The following is a 24874-nucleotide window of genomic DNA, read 5'->3' as shown; positions in this document are numbered from 1 at the left end:
GACCTCCCTGTAGAGCTGTGCCAGCAGCTTGTTTTTGTGAGTTTTTCAGTTGTTTTTGGAAAAAGAAAGGCACGTGTGTGCAGTTGTTTATTCAAACCTAAAAGGAAGCATCTTGTTCTGTAGTTGAGTATTTTGGTGCATTTTAGATGAATAAGAATGGTGTTCGAAGCTAGGAAATTGCTTCTAAAAGAATTACGAAACACAATATTTCAACTTCAACCTCCCACCCCCTAACCTGGTGGCACTGATATGGATTCACAGAAGATATTGCTATTGCTGAATCTCACCTTTTTAGTGAAAAAAGCTTTTAGCAGAATCCGCTTCTTGCCCTATACGCTTCGGCTTTTATTCATTAGGTGTTTCCCAAACTTGCCTTCCACAGAGGGGGAAAACATATTGCTGTCTGACAGTACTTGCCTGTCACATAAGAAGCCTAAACGTGTTTTTTCTCTTTTCCTAAAGATTCGTCTTCCAACTATATCAGGCAACTTGAAACAAAAGTGAAACTGCTGGAGGATGACAACAAGCTTCTTTCCCAGGTAGGTTTTTTATTGCCTAAGAGATATTAATGCGGCTCAGTTCTCCTGTTTCTGTATAGTTGTGTCTGACTGCCCACTTGGATGCACAAAGGCTTTCAGTGGATGTCCTACCAGGGGAAGAGCATAATGGCCTTTTAATATCAACCCCTCACTCATAGAACTGGGTCTCCTTTTGTTTTAAAAAAAAAAAAAAAAATTAAAAAAATAATATATGCTCTGTTAGTGTCCTTGTGTGTTTTGGAGATACATTAATGCCTCCCTGCAGAACACCTTGATCCACTGCTGCTCTTGGGGATGCTGTGAGGGTCTGGTGCTGCCTGTGCCCTTGCTGTAGGATTTTGTCTTGCTTGCCCATTTACATTGACTTTTATCGTGTTGAAAGAGGAGGCTGTAGTCAAAGGACAGCCTTGGGAATAGTTTTATGCAGTGCTGGCTCCCAGCTTTTATTTGAGATCTTGCTTAAAACCAGACAGACCTCTTTAAAACTGTCAATTTTTGCTTGCATCTGCCCTTCAAAGTCTCCTCCACGTGCCACTGGGCTTTTGATCACTCCTGGTGCTTACCTATCTGTATATAGGAATGTCAAGCAGCGGGAAGAAAACCGTGATTCTGTCTGGTATGTCCCCTGGATCCCCACAGAACACAGCACTTGGTGTAAACAGAAGCAGCTTTGCTGAGATCAGTGAAGACTGTCTATTCAAACCATTGTAAGAGTTACTCTTTTTCTCTTGTTCTTTGCATCCTTTCACTGCTGGACTGTTCTACCTTCCTGGCATTTTAAAGGGTTTTTTCTATACGTTGCTTCTTACTTCAAGCACTGAGTTTCACAGTCATTTTGTTCCAGATTCTTTCCAATTATAAGGACTGGAAGTAAAAAACCCCTTCTAATTTAAAAAAAAAACAAACAAACCTTTTTGCCAGTTTATGTTGTGCTGTTCTTTGCTTTTCTCCAAGTCTGAAAATAGACTGCTCCAGGATAACACATTTCTAAAACATTCCTGCTTTAAAAAAAAAAAAAAGAAGGCTCTGTATTTACTGAAGTTACAGTAAAATAATTTTGTTAAACCTTATTTTTACTGAAATATATATTTTGACCTGACTGTGAGCTTTTTTTAAAGATTACCCCAAATTTCCAGTGTACTCGTTGACATTGCTAGCCATGAAACAAAACTCACAGGGCACCGAAGGGTTAAAACCCCCCACAAACGTTCAACTCAAGAGCTACTGACTGGCTTTATATTTATTAATCAATGCTATTTTAATTTTAACTCCCTCTGTCTTTCTCCCAACCCATGAGTGAGCTGGTGGTCGTCAAAACCCTGACGCTATTTAATCGGAGCTATTGATGAGCAGATGGGCTGTGCATGGGCAGTTGGATTCGGGGATGGGCTCGATGTGCCCTTGGCCCAGCTTCATCCTGCCACAGCCAAGCACAATATTCCATCGGATCTGCCTTGTGAGGTCAAAAAAAAGTGGTTGGTAATTAATGGGTGGTAAATTAATACGGGCTGAATAGTTGCCTGGGCTTATTGCATTGGGAGGATGAAGCCAGTTAGTCTCAGGGTGCTTGAGGCTGAAGCAGCCCCACACATCAGCCCTTCACCTTCATGCTGTCCGGGGTGGGAAGGCTGTGCCTTTTCCTCCGTGTGCACAACTGCCCTCAGGTGTCCTCACCTTTCAGGCTCTGTCACTACAAATGTTTCAATCCAGGAGGGAAGGAAATTATCGTAAAATAGCTCTGTGCTCCGGAGAGGGCCAGCCACCTCCCTGGCAGCTGCAGCCGCCAGCACCAGCCTGGCTCTGTACAGCCCCTGTGCCCTCCAAAAAGACCAGGATCCAACTTACCTCAGATGGCACTCGAGAAATACCTGTTTTTTATCGTAGCACCAAGACAGGTCTCCTTAAAGTAACAGAAGTGTTGAAGCTGCCACGGTCTGGGTTAACTCCCTGGGAATCCTGAGCTGCGTCTCCTCTAAAGCTGTGATGCTACAAACCTAGATTTTGGTTTTTTTCTCTTTTAACGAGAAAGATGAGGAGAATCTGTATAGGCACAAACTGAAATGCGTATGTACACATTGCTCAGAGCACTTTCCCGGAAAAGTATAATCTACTTTATTCTTTCTTGCTTCATCTGATTGGAAAGTGTTTAGCTGTTGCCATGCAGATCTTGGGATAAGACTCTAGTCGAAAAGGATCCTGGCAAACTTTCCTCTTGTTTTTAAAGTTGCCAGGTGATCCTGGCTGTTTGAACTCTGTAATGCCAAACTGGCTTGTCAACACCACAGTCACATTTTAACTTGGCTTGGCTTTCTCCCTGGGAGTATTGACATTGCAATAATATTTGCAGTGTGGTGTCAAGAAGTTCTATCGCCAGCGTGCTGAGGAGTGATGAAACCTGACGTTGTAACTAACAAACAGTGCCTGTGCATTAAGGGATTAGCAAATCAGTGGTGGTTATGGAAGTCTTCCTGGCTTCTCTCCAAGTGCTAAACATAGAGCTGAAACAGTGCTTCATCCAGAGACACCTGAGAAGGTCAGTGCTGCAAATGATATTGCAACCTCTGTGGGAGGATTTAGATTACAGTGGCCGGTGACACAATGCCCCTTTGCTAGCTGGTGCATCCTGGAGATTTGCTGCTTTATCTTCTTCGGCATCTGGGGTGTGAAGCTATGCAGAGAGGTGGTGTCTTTGTACCGCCTTCAGGCATGGAATTAAGTTGGTGCAGGGATCCTTAGCCTGCACTTTTTCTCCTGCTTCCTGACATCTCCTTTCTCCGTAAGCACTTCAGAAGAAAATCTCGGTGGGAGAGGCGAGAGCTCTCCAGCCTGTGCCGAGGCAGCCGCTCTGCGCTGCACGTGTTACCTGCAGCACAGGCGTGCGGGCATTCACACTGCTCTTTGCCTGGTGACTCATTTGAACAGATTAAATGGAGAGAGCTTTTCCTCCCCTTGGTAGATCAAGAAGTACCATTTCACGAGCCACACTTTGCAGTGGGAGGGAAGTAAATGCAGAAGTGGATGTTGTTTATAGTAGCCGTGTATGGATTTTTTTTTTTTTATTATTTCTTTTGCTTTCTAGGCAAGGAGATGTGTATTTCCAGTTGGGAAATGAGCTGCTGCTGACATTGCTAACCCATCAGTAATCATTGCTTTTCTCATTCTCCTTTCTCTGAGGAGAAATTACTCCACTTTCATACCTTTCTTTGACTAAGGTTTACACTGTAATGTTTTGCTGGCATGGCCATGCTAACTAGAAAGTCATGCTCTTGGATGGCGTCACTGTGCTGGCAAAATCCCTGGCAGCAATTCTGAGAACACACAGTTTTTGTTGCCCTGGTATATATTGGTTGGTGAGATGCTGTAGCAAATGCTACTACCAGAAAAGTCCCCTTGATGCCTGCTCGCTGGTGCTGGTAGGCGCCTGTGGTGTAACCACAGTGGTGGGGACCCCACAGAGCAGGCGGGGACCTCTGTGTCCTGGGGTTAATGGTGTCAGCCTTTCTCACAAGTGTAACTGGTTTCTGGAAGTTTTAGTCAAGGTGTGAAGAAGATGAACGTAAGCTCTGAGGAATGTTGGGTGTTGGCTTTGGAGAGCTTCACAGGCACCACTTTTATAGGCTCAAATTCTCTAGGGAAGAAGCACACTTTCTGTTATGTGCATGCTGTTAATCCATGCAACATCATGTCTGTTTTTCCTCTGTGTCATTGTGGGGAGTGCTCAGGAGAGCTGGTGTTAACCTCTCTTTCACAGTGTCTGGTTGACTAGATGAGGGTACCTTCCATGTTACTAAGATATAACTCCTGAGAGGAGAGACCATATTTCCTTTCCTTTCCTCTGAGCTGAAAGTGTCCAAGCAGGAAATAGACCCCTTAAACTAAAACTGGACTTGTAGTTATACCCTTTCCCCTTGAGATTAGAGAAACGCGCGTTTATGAGCTTGGGAGCTCCAAAGGTCAATTCTGGTTAGTTTTATAACTAATGCATGCATTTTAGAGATAATAACAGTGACAAACTTCTGGCCATTCTTTCACATTATTTTGCATTTTTGGCTCATTCTGTGCAATGGCAAGGATTGGGCATTTTTAACCAAAACTGAAGTTCACAGGCTTTGTGGACTCATCACCCTGTTCTCTCCCCTCATAACTAAGGCCTGTGTACCATAGGCTGGCTGTCAGGCCTTGTTTTGGTTTATAGTCTCTGCTGAGCTGTGCCTGACTTTTCCCTTCAGAACAGGAATGGCAGAGGCATTTTCCTACTCAAAGATGCCCAGGGCACATTGCACACCTTTGTTTCAAAAAGACCAGCTTTGAACAAAGCAGATGTATTGGGCAGGTGAGACTGAATAACTGGGACAATGAGGTCCTGGTACATCTTTCAGGGAAGATTTCAAGTCCCCTGGTTCAGAGCAGAAATACAATAAATTCTTCTCTAGGGAGTGGACAACTCTTGGGATTTACGAGGATCATCAGAGTATTTAATTAAAAAGTTGCCAAATAGACTTCAGTATTACCAGCACTTCAGAGCATTTCAGTATCTGCCTGCTGGCTAACTGGGATTTACAGTATCCTTGAAAGATCTTTACAGCATCCCTGGAAGGTCTTGAAAATGGTGCTTGATCTTATTTTTAAGAAACTGCATATTTAGCCTGAATTAAAAGAAGGCTGCAGCTGTACAGATAGTAAAAGGGAAGTAAATAATGCCTGTAAACACTGCTATTAAAACAGAGCTGAGGTTTTTGAGCTAGGAGCTTCCATGGTAAGGGCATCTAGAGGCTGCCTCTGTTCTTAGGCAAGTATGAACTTGGCACAAACATGCACTCAGCAGACAGTTTCTAGCATATTTTTCAGAAAATGAGGGGGGAAAATCTGGACCCCAGGACTGAAGAGAGCCTGAGAATCATTAGTACTGCAAATCTCTTCCTGAAGAGTGGAGGACAGAGGAGAAAAAGAAACTGCCCACAACGTGCTGGCTGGCTCCAGGAGAGTTGGAGTGCAGTTTCCTCTGTTGTTTTATTATCCGTCGCTTCTGTGCCAAGTCTGCCATTAACAGTTCCTGCTTGTGGAGTTGCCTCTCGGCTCTCAGAGTTGCTACTGGGTCTTAACGTTTGGGCCTCTCCTTGAATTGTGGCTCTGGAGTGTTGTTGTGAGGCCATGGCTTGTGCCAGGAGCGTTGCACATGCTTACCGTGAGCGCAACAAAATTACAAACCTGTCTTATTTCCCCAAAGTCTACCTACTGTTTGTGTGTGAGGAGGATAAGTATAATGGCTTTAATTTAAGGTCTCACAAGGGAAATTGGATATTTTTGTAATAGAGAGCAACTCAGACATGAAAGCTTTCCAGTGCATTTGGTCTCCATTTAAATTCAGAATACTGAAGGGGACGTGCCCTGGTTACTATAATACCATTTTTTATGTGCTGTTTAAATGTTTAGCTGCATATTAATTTTAACTAATCAAAAAGGAGATGCATATTTGGGGCCTCATCCAAATATTCCTTTCAGGTTGGTGGTGGGACTTTCTACAGGACTCCATGCATTTTGGAGTACAGCTCACGCAGAAGCAGATTCTCATGAGACCTTTCATGAGACCACTCTCCAGACTTTGATTTAGGCATAGCTTACATGCGTAAATGCAAAAAATGTTGACATAATCCTCCAAATGTAGTTTCCTTAGCTGTGGCAGCAGAAGCTTCAAGAAAACATAACATGCAAAATCAACTTATGTCCAAGTGTGTTTCATTTCACCTCCTTTTATGAATTAAAATGAGGCTGATCTGACCAATTTGCCATCAAATGAGTGGACTTGAGATTTAAGTAAAAACCCCATGTATTTATTGAATAAAGTGGGCTCCCCCCCCTACAACTGAGAGATGTCCAGTTTGATAAGAGCAGTTCAAAGATGTCTCAGATTTGCTTTCAAGAGACCTTCAAGCCCTTTAAGACAGTGGAGTTCCTTCTGTTGACTCTGGTCATAAGGGTCTTGGGCTGCTATCTACCAAAATAAATATTCTCTTGATATTCACCTGCCATTCATGGGTAAGAGAATGTCTAAAAAGCTGGATCAATGACAGAAATGAGCTTTTGCAACTTGTAATGAAAGTTGGATGGTGTACTGTGTGTTCTGGGGCTTGTCACCTGTGGAATCAAGGGATTTTACGAGAATGTCACCCGGCTCATATAAATTGAGCTCCCCAGAAACCTAGGAAATGTAATTCAAGAAGTTGAATAATAGATGGACAGAAACATACAGTGTTGTTTGAGTCTTAGGAATTTGAGACAATCATATTATTTCTTGCAACTTAACTAAAAATTTTCAAAGGACTGGAGCTGAATTTCTGTGTAAGAGAGTGTGAGTGTGAGAGAGATGCACACACGCAAAGCTCTGCCATGCCCCATTTGTTTCTGTTGTGGGTAAGCAAGAACATTGGGTTTAATGAGGCTCAGTTTAACCTCCAGCTGTGAAATAGGGGATTAGTCATATCCTGTGCTTAACCAGCTTTGTAATAATTTCATTAGATTCCACTCTTTTCTGTGTATGAGGACAGGGTCAGGGAAAAAGCTCAGAAGTGCAGTTAGATCAGGCTATGAAGAAGCAGCATTTTGTGTCTTTGAAACATGTAGAGAGGTTCAAGTACACAGATTTTCAGTGACTGGTCCACCTGAGAAGGACTGAATAATGTTTGAAGGGAAACTAAGCAATAGCTGCAGAGGCTTAAAAACAAATTTTTGTGGTAAGTTCAATGCCAAATTAAAGACCAGCTCAAGAAAGATTCAGTGTCTGATATCTGAAAACAACATGGGGAGGTATGGGAAGGCTGTTAATCATTCATTGCTTTTTTTTTTTGGGGGGGTGGGGTGGGGTGGTGGGGGGAAGAGGCTTTGCCCAAAACTGTAAGTTTGTGACAAAATTTTTTGGTGTTGTTTTGCTTTTCATGAAGCTAAAAATGCAAATCTAAATCTCTGTAGGAGGCTTTTAAAGAGTATTCATACTATCTCATGAAAATTAAGACTGGCCATAACTGATTCTTCCCAATTATTTGAGTTCTGATTCAGCAGAGGGCTTTGAACATCTGGGTGGTCCTCCAGAAGAGAAGGGCTTGAGTGTCCATCTTGCCCTGAGCGCCATTCGAAAGAAGAGAGGCCAGCAGAGCCTTTGGCCACCTCGGTCCCAGCATTACTTAAAGCCTGCAAGGGACCTTTTCTGATTTATGAGAAAGGAATTCAGGCCTTTGCCTTCCTCATTCCCAGCTCCCTTGTTTTATGGGGTATGGGGAGTGCCTTGTAGGCAGCCCCAGTGGCATTGCTGCTGATGATCTTCTGGGAGGAGGTGCAGCTGTTCCCTTTGGTGGTGTTGCCTGGAGTGCAGTTGACAGAAGAAAATGAAAGGTGACTCCAGGGGATGGTCCAGTGAGTTTATCTGTGTGCTTAATACTACATCCACATCTACATCTACTTGCCTGATGGAACTGGGGCAGCATTCCTTAGCTTCTCCATTGACATCCCTAATAAAGAGACTGATTTTGGTGCTAATGAGCCATGGATGGGCTCCATTTGTCTGAGACTCCTAAACTCATTGCATACAAGCAACAGACCAGACAAATGTCAATGGTTATAGCTCCATTTGGCTTTGTTATGACAGTGTTATTGACTATTGAGCTGCATTTCTATTTGGGTTATAGACTGTGATCCTTGAAGCTCAGCTGCGCCAGCCCATATTCTCTGTTGAGCAAAGCCTGCCAGTTGTGTGATTATAATTATATACTGCAGTTTGCTTTGCGCTGATTATCTGAGTGTCCCATGAGTTACGGGGTTGATCTTTCTCTGCTGATCTAAAACAAGAGGAAAAAAATATAGACACTCTTGAGTATTCACAGTGTACTGAAGTTCCCTACCTCAGTCACTACAGAGAATGGAGAGCTTTGAAACTTGCACTGCTTTTATTGCCTGTACCCCACTGACATACTAATAAAAATATTTTTCCAAGAGTGGTTTTACATGGCAAAATCTGCGAAGCCTTTTACTGACTGGTATTTATTAAGCCTTTCCCAAAGTCTTAGCTCTCCTGACAATAGAGAATTCCAGTTGTCACCACTGCAACCAGATGAAATCTGCTGCTTTGCCCCTCCAGCTTGTATGAATGCAGCTCATGATATGAGGGGAAAGTCAGCACACAGGCAGAAGTGGGGATGCCTGTTCCCGTGTTGTGTTTGCGAATCACATAGATCCAGCCATGGCACAATGTCCAAATGCATCCTTACAGCTCCCTGTGCTGCTGCTGTACAAGGGCCTTGCACCTCATTCTGAGCATCGTACCATTTCCAGTTCCCCATGAACAACTGAAAGTGGCCTTACTGATGACACTGGCTGAGGTTGGCTTGTGACCTGCTGGCTGAATACTGGAGAGAGAATTGGGAGAGTAGGCCTCTTGGCAGACCGTCGTCCTCAAAAGCCTTTGTCACCAGTCTAAGGAGTGATCCCTGGATGTGCTGCATGTACAACAGGGATATGAATTTAATCTCTCCTGTTACAGAAAGCTCGTATTATTACATGACATGGAAGATGTTAAATAGTTTTAATCTCATCCCTTAAATTTTTTTCTTATTTGCAGAAATCAAATACGTTGATTTTTATTGCATTCTCATGTGTGTAATTTCCAGCTTGCCTGATAAATGCTGTTGAAGCTAATGGGACTCTTCACATATACTTAAAGTCAGATATGCGCTTTGCTGAGCTTATTTTTGCTTGAATATGTCTTGTAGTGATAACTGCAATTACTGAACCTTAATTCAATTATTTGCTAGCTTCACACAATTAAATTGCCATCCCTCAACTTCCTGATGCTTGAGACCCTAAAACATGGATTAATGAAATAAGGAGGAAATCTTTGTGCAAGGTCATGTGGTAGGGGATGTTTGTTGGGGCACGAGGGCGCCTGAAAGGGCCGCTCACATGTGGTGCTGAGGTCTCAAGACGCCGGGGCCATTGCCCTGGTGCCCGTGTGAGAGCTGCACAAGGCAGGTGCTTTGCAGCATCTCCTTTGTATTATTTTAGATGCGTTTCTGCTTTGCTTTACCTCAGCAAAATATCGCTGCTCTGCTGGACTTATTAAGGATAACTTGGGCCAGGGCCTTCTTACAGAGTGGTGTGTTCTGATGCTGCCATTGAACTCTGGCTATAGTAAAATATCTGTAGTTGTGAATGAGAGTAAGGTAAGCTTAATCAACTGTTTGTGGGGTCGCCGTGCTAAAGATTGGGATAGTAAGATGTTAATGTTTGTGTGCATAATAACGGGTTCTGCAAGACTTCATCATTAATATGGGGAAAGGGGTCAAAGTTCAAATAATAATTTTATCCTGTCAAGTGCTGCGTGTAAGACCAGCTTATTTTGGTCATCTGTGGTAAAGATGGAGTTTTTCTCCAAGATGATAAAATAACTTTTTTCTGTTAAGTTTCCAAATGTATAATGTTCTTTTGTTCCCTTCTAGCTGGCTGGCGGCAACAGTTTACCAAGAAATTTCAGTAAGGTAGAGAGAGCTAATGCATCCACAGACAGCTTCTTGCATCTGGGGGTTGCCTTTTAATATTGCTGCTGGTTGTTTGGGGCTCTGCTTCTTCTTTCACATGCTAATGTTGGCGATTTCCATTTTTTAATCGTCTGAATGTATTAAATATGCCCCTAATTATTTTTTATTTCCCTCCTCTGCTTGTGCAAAAGACATTGGTTAGTAACATCTGAGTTTTGACCAACTTCAGATCAAAACTATTTACCTACCTGAAGAGAAGTTGGTACTTCTAGTTAAATTGCTGCAGGAAGTAACAGGGAAAAATTTTGAGCTAAACATTCCATTTAATTACCCAGTTGCAAACAATGGGTTGCTGAGTGTCAAAATTGAGGCAGTTTCAATTACTGGAACAATTACGGTTTAGAAAATTGTTGCCGGTAGGTTTAAGAATTTATATTACAGTGACAGGCAAGTAATTCAGGTAGTGGGCAGCACAGGAGTCTATAAAGATGAAGGCAGCCTGACCCAGTGCACTGAAATAAAACCTTCCTCGTTTTTCTCTTCACAAATATATATAATCAAGCCAAGGTCTCAGCAGAGTTTTCCATCTAACATCCAAGATTTATAGGGTAAAACTAGAATATGAAGTAAGAATGATATTTTTTTCATATAGACTTTTTTCATATGGAGAATTACCCAAATCATAAGCCCAAATCCTCATGTGCTTACACGGTTAGGGTGGGATGCCCTTGCCCTGTTGCTAAGGTCCAGGTTCACTGTGATATTTAAATGACAGCTAAGGGAAATCCTGTGCTTTGTAAAAGGGTTGAGTAGCCACAAAAAAATGGTAATCACTTGTCTCTCTGAGGGCTGGGTGATGGTGTGTCATATTCATTTGTCCGAATAAAATCTTCTGAACTGGTGTCAATAAGGGTATCTTCTGTTGCCAATACTGAGTTCAGCACAGTATTCCTTTCCATCTAGTTGCATTTCATGTTAAGATACATAATTTCTTCTAATGCTATGTTGAAGAGCAGATTTAATATTAATATATTTAAGTGGTGTGGTGTGTAATCTGCTGTCTCTTGAGCTTAGTGCCAGTGGGTCTGCGTTTAGGAAAACGAAGCTGATTGATTATTATAAAGCCTCTCAAATGACAGTCCTCTGGGAGGTCTGCTGTTGGTCGCTCATGTATACTTGTTTCTTCTCTTCATTCTGGACACATTTTCCATCTGTTTGTAGAGGGAACCCCCAGAGGTAAACGAAACGGGGCTTTGTAGGACTCCTGGCATTTGAATTGGTGCTTGTTTTTTTGTTTGTTTGTTTGTTTTTTGTGTTTGGGTTTTTTTGCCTTTTTTGTAATTTTTTTTTTTTTTTTTACCGGCATGTAGACCAGGAGAGGCAGCTTTCACAATGCAGGAGGTTACAAATGAGTTATGAAGAAGTGATGAGAACAGCATCTCAGGTGCTCAGACGTAGTTCTCAGGTGCCACCAGGGCTGTCCCTCCGGGCTCCCACCATGCACCAGAAGGATGTGGGTCTCTAGCAGCTCTTCATCACATCTGCCAGGCCTCCGTGGGTGTCTTGGATACGCTCAGGCACAAAATGCCTGTGTGTAGGCACCCAAATTGCTCCAAGGAAACGCTGTAGCCTGTTGGGGGAAGGGAAGCCGTGGCTCTTTGTAAAAGCTTTAATATTTCCGCAGGGCACAGGGTCAAACTGATCATTTATGATTAATTTCTTTTTTAACCTCTGTTCAGCCTTCAGCTGTTACAACTTATGCAAAAGGAGAAAATAGTGTTTTCAATTAAAGGCTACTTATGTAACAACCCTGTTTTGAATGCTAATTTGTGAATTACTGGAAGCTGACAGTGTCGCTTTTTAATTTTCCTTGGTCACTTCGGCACATAATTCTAATTGAAATTGTTCTGCTTTTTTTTGCTAATCTCTTTCATAAATGCTGAAAAATATCTGTCAAGTGAATTTCTGTCTTTCTGTATTTAATTTCTGTTAAGACTGGTTCAACTTTTCTACACCAGAGTGCCTTGGAATTAAATCCTTGTCTTCTTTTTTCTCCCATCCAGCAGAAGTAACACTGAGGGGTAACAGAAAAGATGATTTGTCTAACTTGTCTATAAGTTTTGAACACTTTATCTTCACAGTTGGTTCAACATGGCGACTGCACTGATCTGACTTTACTGGACAGAAATGGAAAGGAAAATAAATGTTTCTTTTTAGTACTTTGACCTTAAAATACCACAAACACCATCCATCTTCGTGTGTTATTTGTGTTATTTTCAAATTGAATCACTCAGCACATCAGGTCAAAAAGTCAGAGGCCACTATTTCTTCTCCCTGCTAGCAGGATAGAAAGCTTTGATAGGAACAAGTGTTTGCTGTTCTTTAAAAAAAGGTAATTTTAGGCTTTGGTAACCACCAAGACTTTAATTTCTATCCAAAGTATTTAAAATGATACGTTATTTTTTATGGGAAATACATACTACTTTCCACCCATGTTAATAATCAAATTGCTTCTGTTTTCTAGACAGAGAAGAAGTTGGGTTTGCAGTCTATTTTTACTAAACCTTTGCTAAAGATTTGTTGGTCCTGTTCTTTTCTCACTGATGACTAGGCAAAACTCCCGTCCCTGCCAAAAGGGACGTGTCTAGGTCCATTTCTTTCATAACAGGGCTGACAAAGGTCTCGGGCTTTGGTCCAAGAGCAGTATCTTCTGGGGTCGCTTCAAGTTCTGCCTAGTTGAAAAATTTAGCAATAAATGTCATGTCTTTATTTCCAGATAATGGAGAGTTATTGTGTCTGAGGGATCACTGTGGAGCTGTCAGCACTGATAGTGTGTAGCACAGGGTCGTGCTGGAGGCGAAGGTGTTTTGTCTGCAGGCTCATCCCTGTGCTCATCAGCCGGTGAAGGGAGGCAACACCATGTAGAGTGATGTTGAGTTAGACCTAGGGTAGGTCCTGCACTTTCATACCACTGTGAAAGTCAGGAGATGCTTTCTTTTTCTCAATTTCCTTTTCCATTTTCTCTTTTTTTAAACATTTGGATGAAACTAATGAACGAGAGGAAATGGCTTCAAGCTGCCCCAGGGGAGGTTTAGATTGGATATTAGGAAAAATTTCTTTACTGAAAGAGTGGTCAGGCATTGGAACAGGCTGCCCAGAGAGGTGGTGGAGTCACCACCCTGGAGGTATTTAAAAGACGTGTAGATGTGGCACTTCAAGGCATGGTTTAGGAGACATGGTATTGTTGGGTTGATGGTTGGACTTGATGATCCTAGAGGTCTTTTCCAACCTGAATGATTCTATCATTTTAATGTTTGAAAAAAATGTACAGTAACAGAGCAAGAGCTACTCCAGAGTAGTCAACGGCCAGTTGTTGGCATTTGCTGGGGACAAGTGTATTTCAGGTTGTGCAAGTTGTAAACTTGATCAGGTTAAGTAAAGGCTATGAGTCTCCTCAACTCTCTTTTGGTCTCCTTTTCTGTGTCCTGCCCTCTCTCTCTGCTCCTCAGCTTAGAAAACATTCTCAATAAAAGTTCAATCAAAATAGCACTCTCCCATTGAGTTTGAGTTCAGGTGAAAATGATTTTGCTGATAAATATCTTGAAACTCCAGAAATCTGAAATAATTTTACCTGAAGGATAATTTATTATAGACATGTTGCCCATTAATTGAGATAATCTCCAACAATGATGATGAACAGAGATGATCAGGGATGGTACTTTTAAAATACCATTCTGCCTAGAAAAGCAATTTGGGATCCACTTACATCTCAGTAATGAAAATTGGGTAAGGTAATAAGAGATTTCATTCTGTGAGTGAATTGACAATGCAAATACCAGGATTTTTAATTTAGGTTTAAGTGGAGTAATGGCTACTCATTCTGATGCATCATTAGTCATATTGCTTTTTAATGAGGGATTCACTTTCTTTTCCTGGTTAGCTCTAACACTGATAGCAAAGCCCGATGAACGCGTGATTGTTTAGGGAGGGCTGATGAATATGTGTCACTGCACCATTTTAATTTAAAAAAGGAAGAAAAAGCAGTTTTCCTTCTCTGACGAAGAAATACAAATTTGCTTTTAGTGCAAGGAAAAGAAATAGTGCAGAACTGTGATTGACAGACTGTTGTAAAAAATACTTAGAGTAAGATACATTTAGAAACAAATTCTAGAAAATACAGAAGGAAAATTGCATTGAGTGCAGTGCTTGGGAAAGGGGCTGGCTTTACAGCTGACAGCGATAGGAAAAAGTGGTTCTTTGGCCATCTACAACACGGATGTGTTATAAATAATGGCAGATGAAGATTCTTATTGCCCTACCAAACCCACCCCATGCCCCAAACACCTCATTCCTCTTCTGGATAGAGCTCTGATCAGTATTTCTATTTCTTAGATGTCTTTTATTTTCTTTTTCTTTTCCTTTTAATTTTTTTCCCTTTCTTTTCTTTAATTAAGAGCTTGTTTTGATGTTCATTGAACTCAGTGGGAATCTTTCCACCAAATTGGATGCATTAGGACAGATTCATAATCAGCAGTCACTCTAACAACCTAACAATAGTTTTGTCGCACACAAGTGCACTGTCTTAAATGGGATTTGCTTAAAAAAAGCAATAGAACTAATCCATTACAAACACTTGTTAGAGCAGAGTTTTGACTGTATCTGTATATTTACCAACCCAATTTCAACCAATTTAAGCCAAATTGAAATTAATGCAGACTTTTGCTCCAGGCAGGAGCATAGGGCAGTTAAATTAAATCAATTTAAACTAGCGTATTTATAGCCACAGCAGTATGATATTGTGTGTTGACTAGACATGGGTCTGGGTGCCTTATTTCCTTTGGTGGGCAAGGCATTTTGACTGTCCGTGAGTTAAAACTGTAGTGTGATGAAACACATGCTACATCTAATGTAGACCAACCCATTCAGATTTGGGGCCAAGAGAACAAGTTTCTGGGAGACAAACAAATGTCCACCAAATCTCTTTCTCACGCCTATTTCTACACTCCTGGTGCCCCATAAGCACGTGGCACCTTGCAAGTCTCAGTGCATTTTGCAAAAGTCAGAGCAATCCAGGGCCTCTAAACACCAGTGAGGCAGTGCATGTCCTTCTGGAGCAGAGCCTTCGAGGAGATCTGTGACCTCTGGGGTCTCCAGCACGAAGCTACAACCTCACATTTTCTCTCTGCTGTTTTATTCTGCTTCTCCCTTGCCCGTGCAAGTGCCTGTTCATCACAGATGTCAGGGAAGGGTACGTGAGCTCCTGAGCTGGCAAACTAAAGGAGTGGGTAGCAGTGTGTCGGGACCTCACCTCGGGACCTCCAGGGGGTCGCTGTCCCGCTGCGCACATACAATAGTGAAGAAGAGGTTGCACACAGCAGGGCAGTGGAAGCATAACCAGCCAGGGTACAAAACCTTTCAGAATAACCACCAAGAGACCCCTACACATCCCGTGCCTGGGACAATGCCAGTAAACTAAGAGTCTTCTCATCATCTTCCTTTGTGACCTGCTAACCTTCCTTTGAAAATATATACCTCCCAGGCATGGTGGAGGAAACTCAGTTCTGCAGCAGTCACTTTTTAGCTTCAGAAGGAGTTATCTCCTTCAGATCTTTGTGTCTCTGACTCTCTATTGTGAAATGCAAAAGGAACATAGGCCACGGTCTTTTCTGATGCTACCTTGTAAATTCAAGGGAATCCCAGACATTGAATATGCTGAAGTCATTCTGTATCACTTGACTCCATGTGCGGTACAACAGTTCCCCGTAGATTGGGTGATATGAGACTAACATCCGTTTCTCATGATGGCTTTCTTGAAAACTGCCCTTCTTTTCACAGCTTGTAAACAGAAAGCTGATAGGGTGAGTGTGCCAGAATGGTTATGAAAGCACTGGGTCACGTGAGATGTTTTAACCTAAGAAAACAACATTTTGAAATAAAACCGAAGCTGAACATGTCCTAAAACAGGCCATGTAGCTACAAGAAAATGTTTTTGACACTGATAGAAAATTCTGTATCCACTCTGAACGCACCAAGTCTTCTCTGCTAAATGCGATCAAGAAATCGAAATGAACTTTCCATATTTCCAGAGATCTGTGCACGGCCACAGTCCCCAAAGTCTCAGTTTTGGTCAGGCCTTTGGGGTTACTGAGGGATTTTTATACAGTTGAGCTGATTTATGAGGTTTCCTTTTAAATTTTATTGCACCAGTGGCTTTTCTTTGGTTCTTTTGAAGTAGAAAATATTTCTGCTGCGAATGCAAGTTAAAAGTCTTAATGGAGCATAAAAATCTGAAAGGTCATGATTTTACAGTTTTAAAATAGACTATTGAATATTATCTAATTAATATATAATTTGAATTATATTGAATAAAGTCGACTAATAAAATATCAACAGTGCACTGCTTGATACTCTTAAAAATATGGAAAGTTAATGAGTGTGTTTGTTAGTAATAAAAAGATATAATCTCCCGGAGCTTTGATTTTGGCTACTGGCGCATAGGCTTTTTATGGGTGTACTTCTGTAAATGAGAAACTCTTCTCATTTAGCACCATCCCATTTCAGAATGACAGAAAGTGAGAACTAATAACACGAGGCAGCAGCTTTGTCCCAGGGAGATTATTCACAGCTCTGGACACCCAGTGCTGCTTCTCCCTCTGAGCGCAGACTATTGATTGCATTTATCTGGTTTCTACGGTCATACAGACTACCTTTATTTATTTGACTTTGTTTAAGACCTGTGGGTGCATACAAATTTATAACCAAATAAGAAACCGCTCCTGTCACACACATTTTGCAAGCTTACGCAAATCACAGTAGCACGGTTTACAAACTCTCATTGCTTTCCACATGCAGGTGATTGGAATGGCCTATGCTATTTTAAAAAGAAAAAAAAATCTAGAAAATGTCTCCTGACGGATTTCTTCTGCTGTTTTTGATTTAATCTGAAGTCTTAAAAATATTTTTTCATTTGCATTTTAATATGTTTTTAATGGATATGTAGGGACTTCGGTAAAATGAAAATGCCTTCTTGCTTTATCACTTAATGGAGGAGACTTTGAACGGTTCACCTCCAGCTGCTTGCAAATGTTTTCTCCAAGTGTGGACATGGAAAAAGCATTTTACTACAATGTTCACTGTCACTGCTGTCTCAGGGAGAAGTAATAGGAACAGATCGCAGGACAGAAGCGGTCATGGAAAAAGCCAATACAGCAGGAGGGGCACAGCTTTCCTTCTTCTTAATATGGACTGTCCTGTTTTCTGTTGTTGTCTTCACAGCAGTCCAGCACGGGGGACCTGAGGACCCTGAGGAAAGGGTTGTCCCCGTACCACTCTGAGTCACAGCTCTCATCACTGCCGCAGTATCAAGACGCCCTGCAAAACGTAAGAGATGTTTCCTTACCTATACAGCAGAGCCGCGGGTTTCCCTGAAAGCGGGTATGGCTGGAGGGGGGGCACATGAAGATTACGGGGGAGCTCTCGCAGCTGAGAATTCACCCTGGAACTGATGGTGCAAGTGCGCAGCTGAAACCTGCAGCTGTTGGGAGGATGGGGAGCTCCTGGTAATGTTGATCTCTACCTGGGTTTGGATCATCAACCTCCCAGCATAGGTTTTTCAGTTAACTGATGGTCACTGTCTTGCATCTTTTAAAGCAAGGGTGTGAGTCTTGTTACACCTGCACCTCCTTCTTTGTAAATGCCCCGTATGCCTGCTGTCAGAGCTGGTCGTGGATGGGGCGAAAGATGGTTTGCCAAGTGTCTGGCGGTACGTGGTCAGGGTTGCTTTAGCAATTAAGTTCTTAGGACTTTCATTGCAGGTTTTTCGGAATCACAAATGAGGTTTATGTTTCCTAAGTTTTGCCTGCGTTGCTTTTTCTCAAACAACAGAATAATCTTTATTGAAGCCTCTTGCAAAAGACATATACTGTGCTGCTGTGCCAGGGCTCCTCCTGCACTTGTGCGCCAGGCATGGCTGAGGAGGCCGAGCCCTGCCAGATGATTGTCTTCCAGATGTTTGCCTGACTGCCCGAGACACTACATTTGCTTGGTGACATGGTTTTCTAGATTGAAGGAGAAGCTAGATGCCGACAGGGAGTCCTGCTGTGAGTGGGCTGCGAGTGTCATGATCATGAGCAAAAGCCTGATGGTGGCACACCCGGGGGACCTCCTCCCACCCCACGTCTTCTGCTCCGTGTCCAGGGCACTGGTCAGCAGAGCTGCAGGTACTGTAGGACCAGTTGTATGTTGGCTGCCTGCTTGGGTAAGAGTCATTCTGCAGATTTAGTGTGCCTTTTAGAGCTGTGAAAAAGGGGGTAATAGTAACTTCAGAAAGTTTGTATAAATAAAACTTGTGTGAAAGCAGAGCTCCTGCTGAAATGCAGGATGGATGGAGACCCTCCAGCCGAAAAAAAGGGACAAAACCATGCAAATGAAATGGAAGACTGTGGCTGAATATCCACTTTTTGGGGCTTTTGCTTCATTTCCCTGTGCTCAGGCTTTTGATCCCCAGCTTGGTTCCAGGTGGGGGACACTTAGCCTGTGCTGGTTGCCCCAAGGAGTGCCACTACACACAGTTTTACGTTCATCTTGTGGGTCGGGCCAGGATATGGCTGGCAGCTTTCTGCAGAGGAGCTGTGCCTAGGCTGGGAGCTGGCAGGAGACTTCCCTGCCTGTGCATCGGCCCCCACAGCTCACTGGGGCTGCGTGAGGGCTGACGGCAGAGGGTGCTGCCTGCTGGAGCCCTTCCTGGACACTTGTCCCTCCTTCCTCAAGGAAGAGGTGGCACCTGGCATTTATGGAGAGGCCTGGGTACTCATGACACTCATCATCTTCTGTCACCCTGGCTCTGTTCCACCTTTGCAGGAAGATGATAGAGAAAAACCGAAAACAGCTCTGGATCCATATCCACATCATCTGGGATACTTACGTAGCTATTTATATACTTATTCCTACCAAAATCCCTTTGTTTTGTGGCTTAGCGTGATATATTGCATTTGTGATGAAGGATAATGATGACAAATTCATGCAGATGTCTTTGAATGTCTTAGGCACCTCCCAGAGGTGGACAGTTAGGCGTACCCGACTTTCTCTGCAGCCTTTTTTTTTGATAGAAGGCACGAGTTTGTAGGAAATTTTTCCTCTTTGTGCCTGTGCAGGCTTCACATGGGTGAGTGATGACAATGGGTGTTGGCTCCAAAGCTGTCACATCCATTCAGGATTTCATCATCATCAGTGCCTGTTCAACTCTTCGGGTAAGTTCCTTGGCGCATCCCTCACTGTCACACAGTTTGCATGTAGGCATCACTCCAGCTCTCCATGGCCCTGATGCACCTGAATTAATGAAACAGTTTGGTGTTTCTAATGGATCCTGGATCGTAGACACCAGTGTGCACTCAAGACACAATTCAAAGACACTCATAATTGCAATCTGTGCACTGTTTAGTCAGTGGTGCATCATGCAGAAGGTGAGTTATAGACTTGCTCTGTGGTCTGCTGCAGTTACGAAATATCCAGGAAAAGCAGTCCCAGGGGGTTAGTTCTGACCTACAAGCCCCTAGCCATTGCAGGGGAATGTGTAACATGAATGTTCGCTTAAACTGAGAGCAGGCTGGTCAAACTCCCCCGCCCTGAGAACTGCAAGCCAGGGTCATCTCATGGTGTACCAGAGGCTCCCTGTGTCCTTTGGGAGGTGAGGGTGATTCCCTCAGGTGGCAACAAGCAGCTGCTTGTGGGACCTGCCATTCCGCCAGGATGAGAGGGGCAGGCTCCAAGCCAGGCTGGTTGGGCTGGCTCAATCTTTCCCACCATTGGTAGCCTCCAGACCTGCTCGGCCTCGAGTCAGATGATAACCCAGGCATGGGAGCTGACGTTGAGATACCTGTAAGCAGTGCAATGCTGCAGATCAGTGGCCAGCCTGGTGTCTGGGTGTCAGCAATGGAAGTGGTCCCAAAGGATCCTTGGAGGGCTTGTGCTTGCATTTGCTGTCTTCAGTACTTTGGTTCTCCATGGTAGCTAGAACAGATTTTTTCACCCATGTTGCATTAGTGTTTTACCTGCACTGCATATGTTCCCTTTGTGGCTCCTCCATGTGGATGTGGCAGCACTTGGGATGAGTTATTGCACTCAGATTAGCAGCCCTCTGATTTACCGCAGGAAGCTGTTGGAGGAGTAACGCTGGGGACTCTCAGATGTGCAGCCGGAGTGCACAGAGAAGGTGACACTCAGTCTGTCCTGGAAACTCTTCCAGGTCAGAGCTCTTCTGGAGTTTTACAGTACCGGGTGGGAGTTACTGACTTCCAGTTTTGTTTGTTGGCTTTGTCCAAGGAGTCTGGATTGCTCAGTCATAGGGTCTCACCTCTGGATAGCGAGGTGGTAATTATATTTCAGTAACACTGAGAGTTTTGGGAGAGGAGCAGCGGTTTTGGGTAATTGCTGTGGCAGGGGGAGGAGGAGCCCTGTTGGTGCAGTCAGGACTGGGAGCTGTGCCTGCCACCATGGAGGGACTCTTCTCTTTTCATCCCTCCGTACCTCAATATTGTCCTTGAAGGAATTGGGTGGGAAGTCACCCATTCCATAGCATGCTTTTCAGGCAGTTCTTTATTACTAAGATAGATAGCACTAAGTGCTTCAGGATCCTGCAGGGGTGGACACTAAAAGGCGGTGTTTAATTTTTGGAACAGTGTAGTGTTGCTGGAGAATTCACTTGTTTCTCTCATGGGCTTTCTCCAGCATTAATTGAATTGCGAGTGAAGGCTGGGAGGTGGAGTTGTCCACACTTGGTGTCAGCTGTCAGGTCTCTCGCTCTCCGTAAAGCCACCCTACACTGTGCTTAACCTTTGGTCACATCTAGTGATTGCTGAGTTATGTTTCTGACGTGGGGAGAATGTATGATGGAAAAGGAAATTCCCCATCCACAGCAGTAAGGTGGCTCTTTTGTTAGTAATAGTCATGTTTCAGCAATTCATTTTCTAAGAGGTGCGATCTCAGCTGCTGACTTCTGGAGCATTCAAGGCCCCTGTAGCACAGCCGAGGGTGAATGCAGTGGCTGAGGCATGGTCCAGAGCTCGCATGTCTGTCTCTTCTCTGCTCCCTTTGGCTTCTTGGGCACTCTGGCTGCCCATGTGGACACACGGTCCCTGCAGACCTTCACATTGCTGCCTGCTGCCCTGCGGCTGTGCTCCAGGCATGTCTCAGTGCCCAGGCATGGGAGGGGGCCTGAGGGCTGCTCGTGTTCCTATGGTTGGAGGTACCTTCACTTTGAGAAGCTCATAAGCCAGCTGCTTGGAGGAGCTATTTATCCACATCAGGATAAAACACCATTAAGTGTGAGACAGCCTGTTACTAGCAGTTGGAGCTAGCCTGGCTGGCTTAGACTTAGAATTTAGCAGCGTTCGTGTGATTTATAATAGGAATCCTGCTTTTGGTGAAAGTAACTATAGAGGTTTGTAATGGAAATATTAAGCTTAGTGTGGATGGAGTGTGAATGGAAAATGTGTGTGAAAACACCAGCAGGAACACTAGAGCAAGGGATGCAGGGATGGCCTGCGCTGACGAGCAAAGACACAACCGACAGCAAACAAGTGGGTTGTTGTAGTTTAACCCCAGCCAGCATCTGAACGCCACGCAGGCGGTCACTCACTCCCCCCACCCCAGTGGGATGGGGAGAGAATCGGAAGACCAAAAGCAAGAAAGCTTGTAGGTTGAGATAAAAATAGTTTAATAATTTAATTTTTCTTGTTCTTGTTCTTCTTATTTTTATGTAATGAAAAGGAAAACGAGAGAGAGGTGAAACCCAGGGAAAAAGAAAGAAGTGGTGCAACCGCTCACCACCTGCCGACCAACGCTGCCAGTCCCCAAGCCACGATCGCTGCTCCCCCCCTCCCCCCGCCAACTCCCCACAGTTAATACAAATGAGCGTGATGTTGTTCGGTATGAAATATCCCTTTGGCCAGTTTGGATCAGCTCTCTTGGCTGTGTCCCCTCCCGGCTTCTTGTGCACCCGGCAGAGCATGGGAAACTGGAAAAGTCCTGGACTAGTGTAAGCACTACGTAGCAACAACTAAAACATCAGTGTGTAATCAACGTTATTCTCATACTAAATCCAAAACACATGGATATACCATATAACGCATACCAGTTACTAGAAGAAAAATTAACTCTATCCCAGCCGAATCCAGGACAATATCCACCCCTTATTCTATGCCATTTATGTCATGCCCAGGTCCTACCCTTTCGAGTACATTCCAATTAATCACCACTGACAGCAAACAAATGGGTAAACACCATGGGGTGTGTGGTTTGCATCAGGACCAGGAGGTCTGTGCTGTGATAAGGCCACAGCACAGATGGCTCATCACTAGAAGACCTGTTCCCTGATAACGGGAGCAAGGTTACACTGTGATGTGCCATTGCGCTTCCTGTGGTTCCGACAGCAAGGCTTAGATAAGGTGCCCAAAATGAAGGAAAGGAGACAACAGGCACAGCTTTCCTAGGGTTTATGGGGGGTGAGTAAGCAAGATGCTGAGATAAAGATCAGCCTGTAATAACCGTTGAGTCCTAAAGCATGCGAAAAATGTGTCCAAACCCAGTTCTTTGCTGACAATGAGGAGGGATGCCAGAGCTGCATTAGGACTTGCTACTGGGTGTCCCTTGTGCTCTGTGTCACGCACAGTGACCCTGACCACGCCACATGGACATCCACCTTTTGGTGAGTGCATGAGTGTGAGTTCGTAGGTGTGCGGGTGAATGTGACACATTGGAGAAATCAGTTTTAGGTTAAAATAAATATCACCTTCCCCTTCCTTAAGTTTTTGTACTGAGTTTGTACTCTGATAGTTTTCTGTGACCCGTTGCTGAGGAGCAGGAGCTCCCAACTGTGCTCTGGCCAGGTGCAGGAGGATGGCTGTGGGTGCCGTAGGTGGTGGCTGGAGGAAGGGACCTGTGCTCATCTGGGGTCCAGAGCTGGGAGTCCCCGGGGAAAGTGCCTGCAGATACACTCTGCGAGGCCTGAGCAAAGCTCCCTCTTTTGAGAAGACAGTGATGACAGTGCCATTGCCCAGCCTTTCAGTACATCCCTAGGGACTACAATAAGTACCTCCAGGAAAAAAGTGAGATTTCCATTAGGGTATTCAAAGCTGCACCTCTCAGGAGTCTCGTTTAGACTACAGTCCGGGCTGGGAAGAGACAATTCCATCTTCCTCCCTAAATCTACTCCAAAACCAGCAAGGTCTATAGGAAAACAAAGAGGCAGGACAAGTGTGGTTATGTAGCACAGAGCACTCGACTGAGAGGACCGCTGAGTCCCTGGCTTCCCAGCACTGCCTCTTGTTACATTTTTCTCCAGTGCCTGTTCTGTGCAGGATGCAAAGCCTGGGAGGTGGCTCTGGCTGCAGCACTGGCTTCTTCAGCTCCTTCCCTTGATTCCCACCACGCTGTCACAACCAGCTGCGTTTCATAGCTCTGCCTTGCAGAGTTGCTTGCGAGAAGCGTATTTCATTTTGCCAGATGGCATGCATGCTATTATAAAAACAAACCCAAATGTTTGTGGTCTGTAGGTGTAAAGAGAAGCCGTTAGATGGGGTGGGAAAGGATGATAAGAGAGTCCTTGGCTGACGTGCTGGCTGTCTCCTGAGCCTGCAAGACTGATGGTGAGGGGAGGTGATATGAGGGCACATAATAGTTAAACCTCAGCCACAGTGTAAGTCCTGTCTCTTCCTTCTGGCTGGAAAGATGGTGGTTTCCATCCCATTAGGCACAAGGGATAAAGCAGAAGAAAAGTGAGGGGGTGACTCAGTATCTCTCCCTCAGCTCCCTGCAGAGGAAGGACGAAGCTGGCCCCTGCACCAGCCAGGTGTAGGTGGGGAGATGTGGCTGTGGCCCAAGCCGGGTCTTGGGACTCACTGGGGAACCCAGAGTCCCTTCCTCAGCCTGCATGAAAGTAAATCTGCTCCTCTCAGGGAGAACTGGATTGGCTTCTTAAAGCCAACCTGACTTTTAAAATCAAGTTTGAAATGGCCAGAGACCACTGTTCCCATCGGGGTGCCCAGGAGACGCTCCCGGAAGAGCTGGGGGAGCCCTCTGGGCATTGATGCCGCTGCAGAGTCACCTGGAGCACTTGGGGACCTTAGCATGCCCCGCGGTGTCCCTGCACAGCACAGCGACCCTGCTACTGCCAGCATCGAGCCCCTGGCCCCCTGCTGTGCTGCACGAAGCCCCTGGGCGTGGGGATGCCTGGGCTGCCCAGTGCCTCTGGCATCCCCAGGACTGCTCTTGGCAGCTTAAGCATTGCTTCACGGCCTCTCAAAATGCCTTCAGTCCCTTCTGTCACTCCACCAAGCCCATCCTGTGCAGCACTGCAATGGTCCCCCGCCTTCTCCCATCCACACACCCCGTCCCTGCAGCTGTCAGTTGAGCTGAGTGCTGCCGGCATGTGTCAGAGGGCGACCCCAGGCCTGTTTCTTGCCTTCTGCCCGGCAGTGGTGACAGCCACGGTCTCTTTTTAGGCAGGGGGAAACAATGATCGAGGAGTGCGGCAGAAGGCAGCTCCTTCCCACCGGCAGCATCGATACCACCACGATGCTATTGAGCAGACAAAGAGAGAAATTGAAAGCAGCCGTTTTGCTGCTGTGGCAACAGCGGCTGCGGAAGGGAAAGTAAAATGAAAGGTTTGTCGGGATTTGCAGCCCAGGGAGCACTATTGTGAAGCTTCAGAGTGTATTACCAGCAGCTGAGAACAAACCAATCCATTTTTGAAGGCAGCTGCCCTTCATCAGCAGTTATTGCAGCCACTCTGAGCAGCGGGTGGCTTTTTTTCCC

At 44.5% G+C, this 24874-nt stretch overlaps 1 protein-coding gene across 2 annotated transcripts in view; it reads left to right on the top strand.

Annotated features, from left to right (window-relative positions):
- The window catches only part of CCDC85C (coiled-coil domain containing 85C), a 118959-nt gene that overhangs the window by 71673 nt on the left and 22412 nt on the right, over positions 1–24874 (top strand). For both annotated transcript variants that reach the window (XM_064460741.1, XM_064460740.1), the window contains exons 2-3: positions 463–539; positions 17339–17443. In XM_064460741.1, coding sequence (XP_064316811.1) covers positions 463–539; positions 17339–17443 — 182 coding nt within the window. The remainder of the gene's footprint in view (positions 1–462; positions 540–17338; positions 17444–24874) is intronic.

Source organism: Phalacrocorax carbo, chromosome 9 (assembly GCF_963921805.1).
Source record: "Phalacrocorax carbo chromosome 9, bPhaCar2.1, whole genome shotgun sequence".
NCBI classification, from domain to species: domain Eukaryota; kingdom Metazoa; phylum Chordata; class Aves; order Suliformes; family Phalacrocoracidae; genus Phalacrocorax; species Phalacrocorax carbo.
Note: the sequence above shows the minus strand (reverse complement) of the source record. Positions and strands in the feature narration are given on the sequence as shown.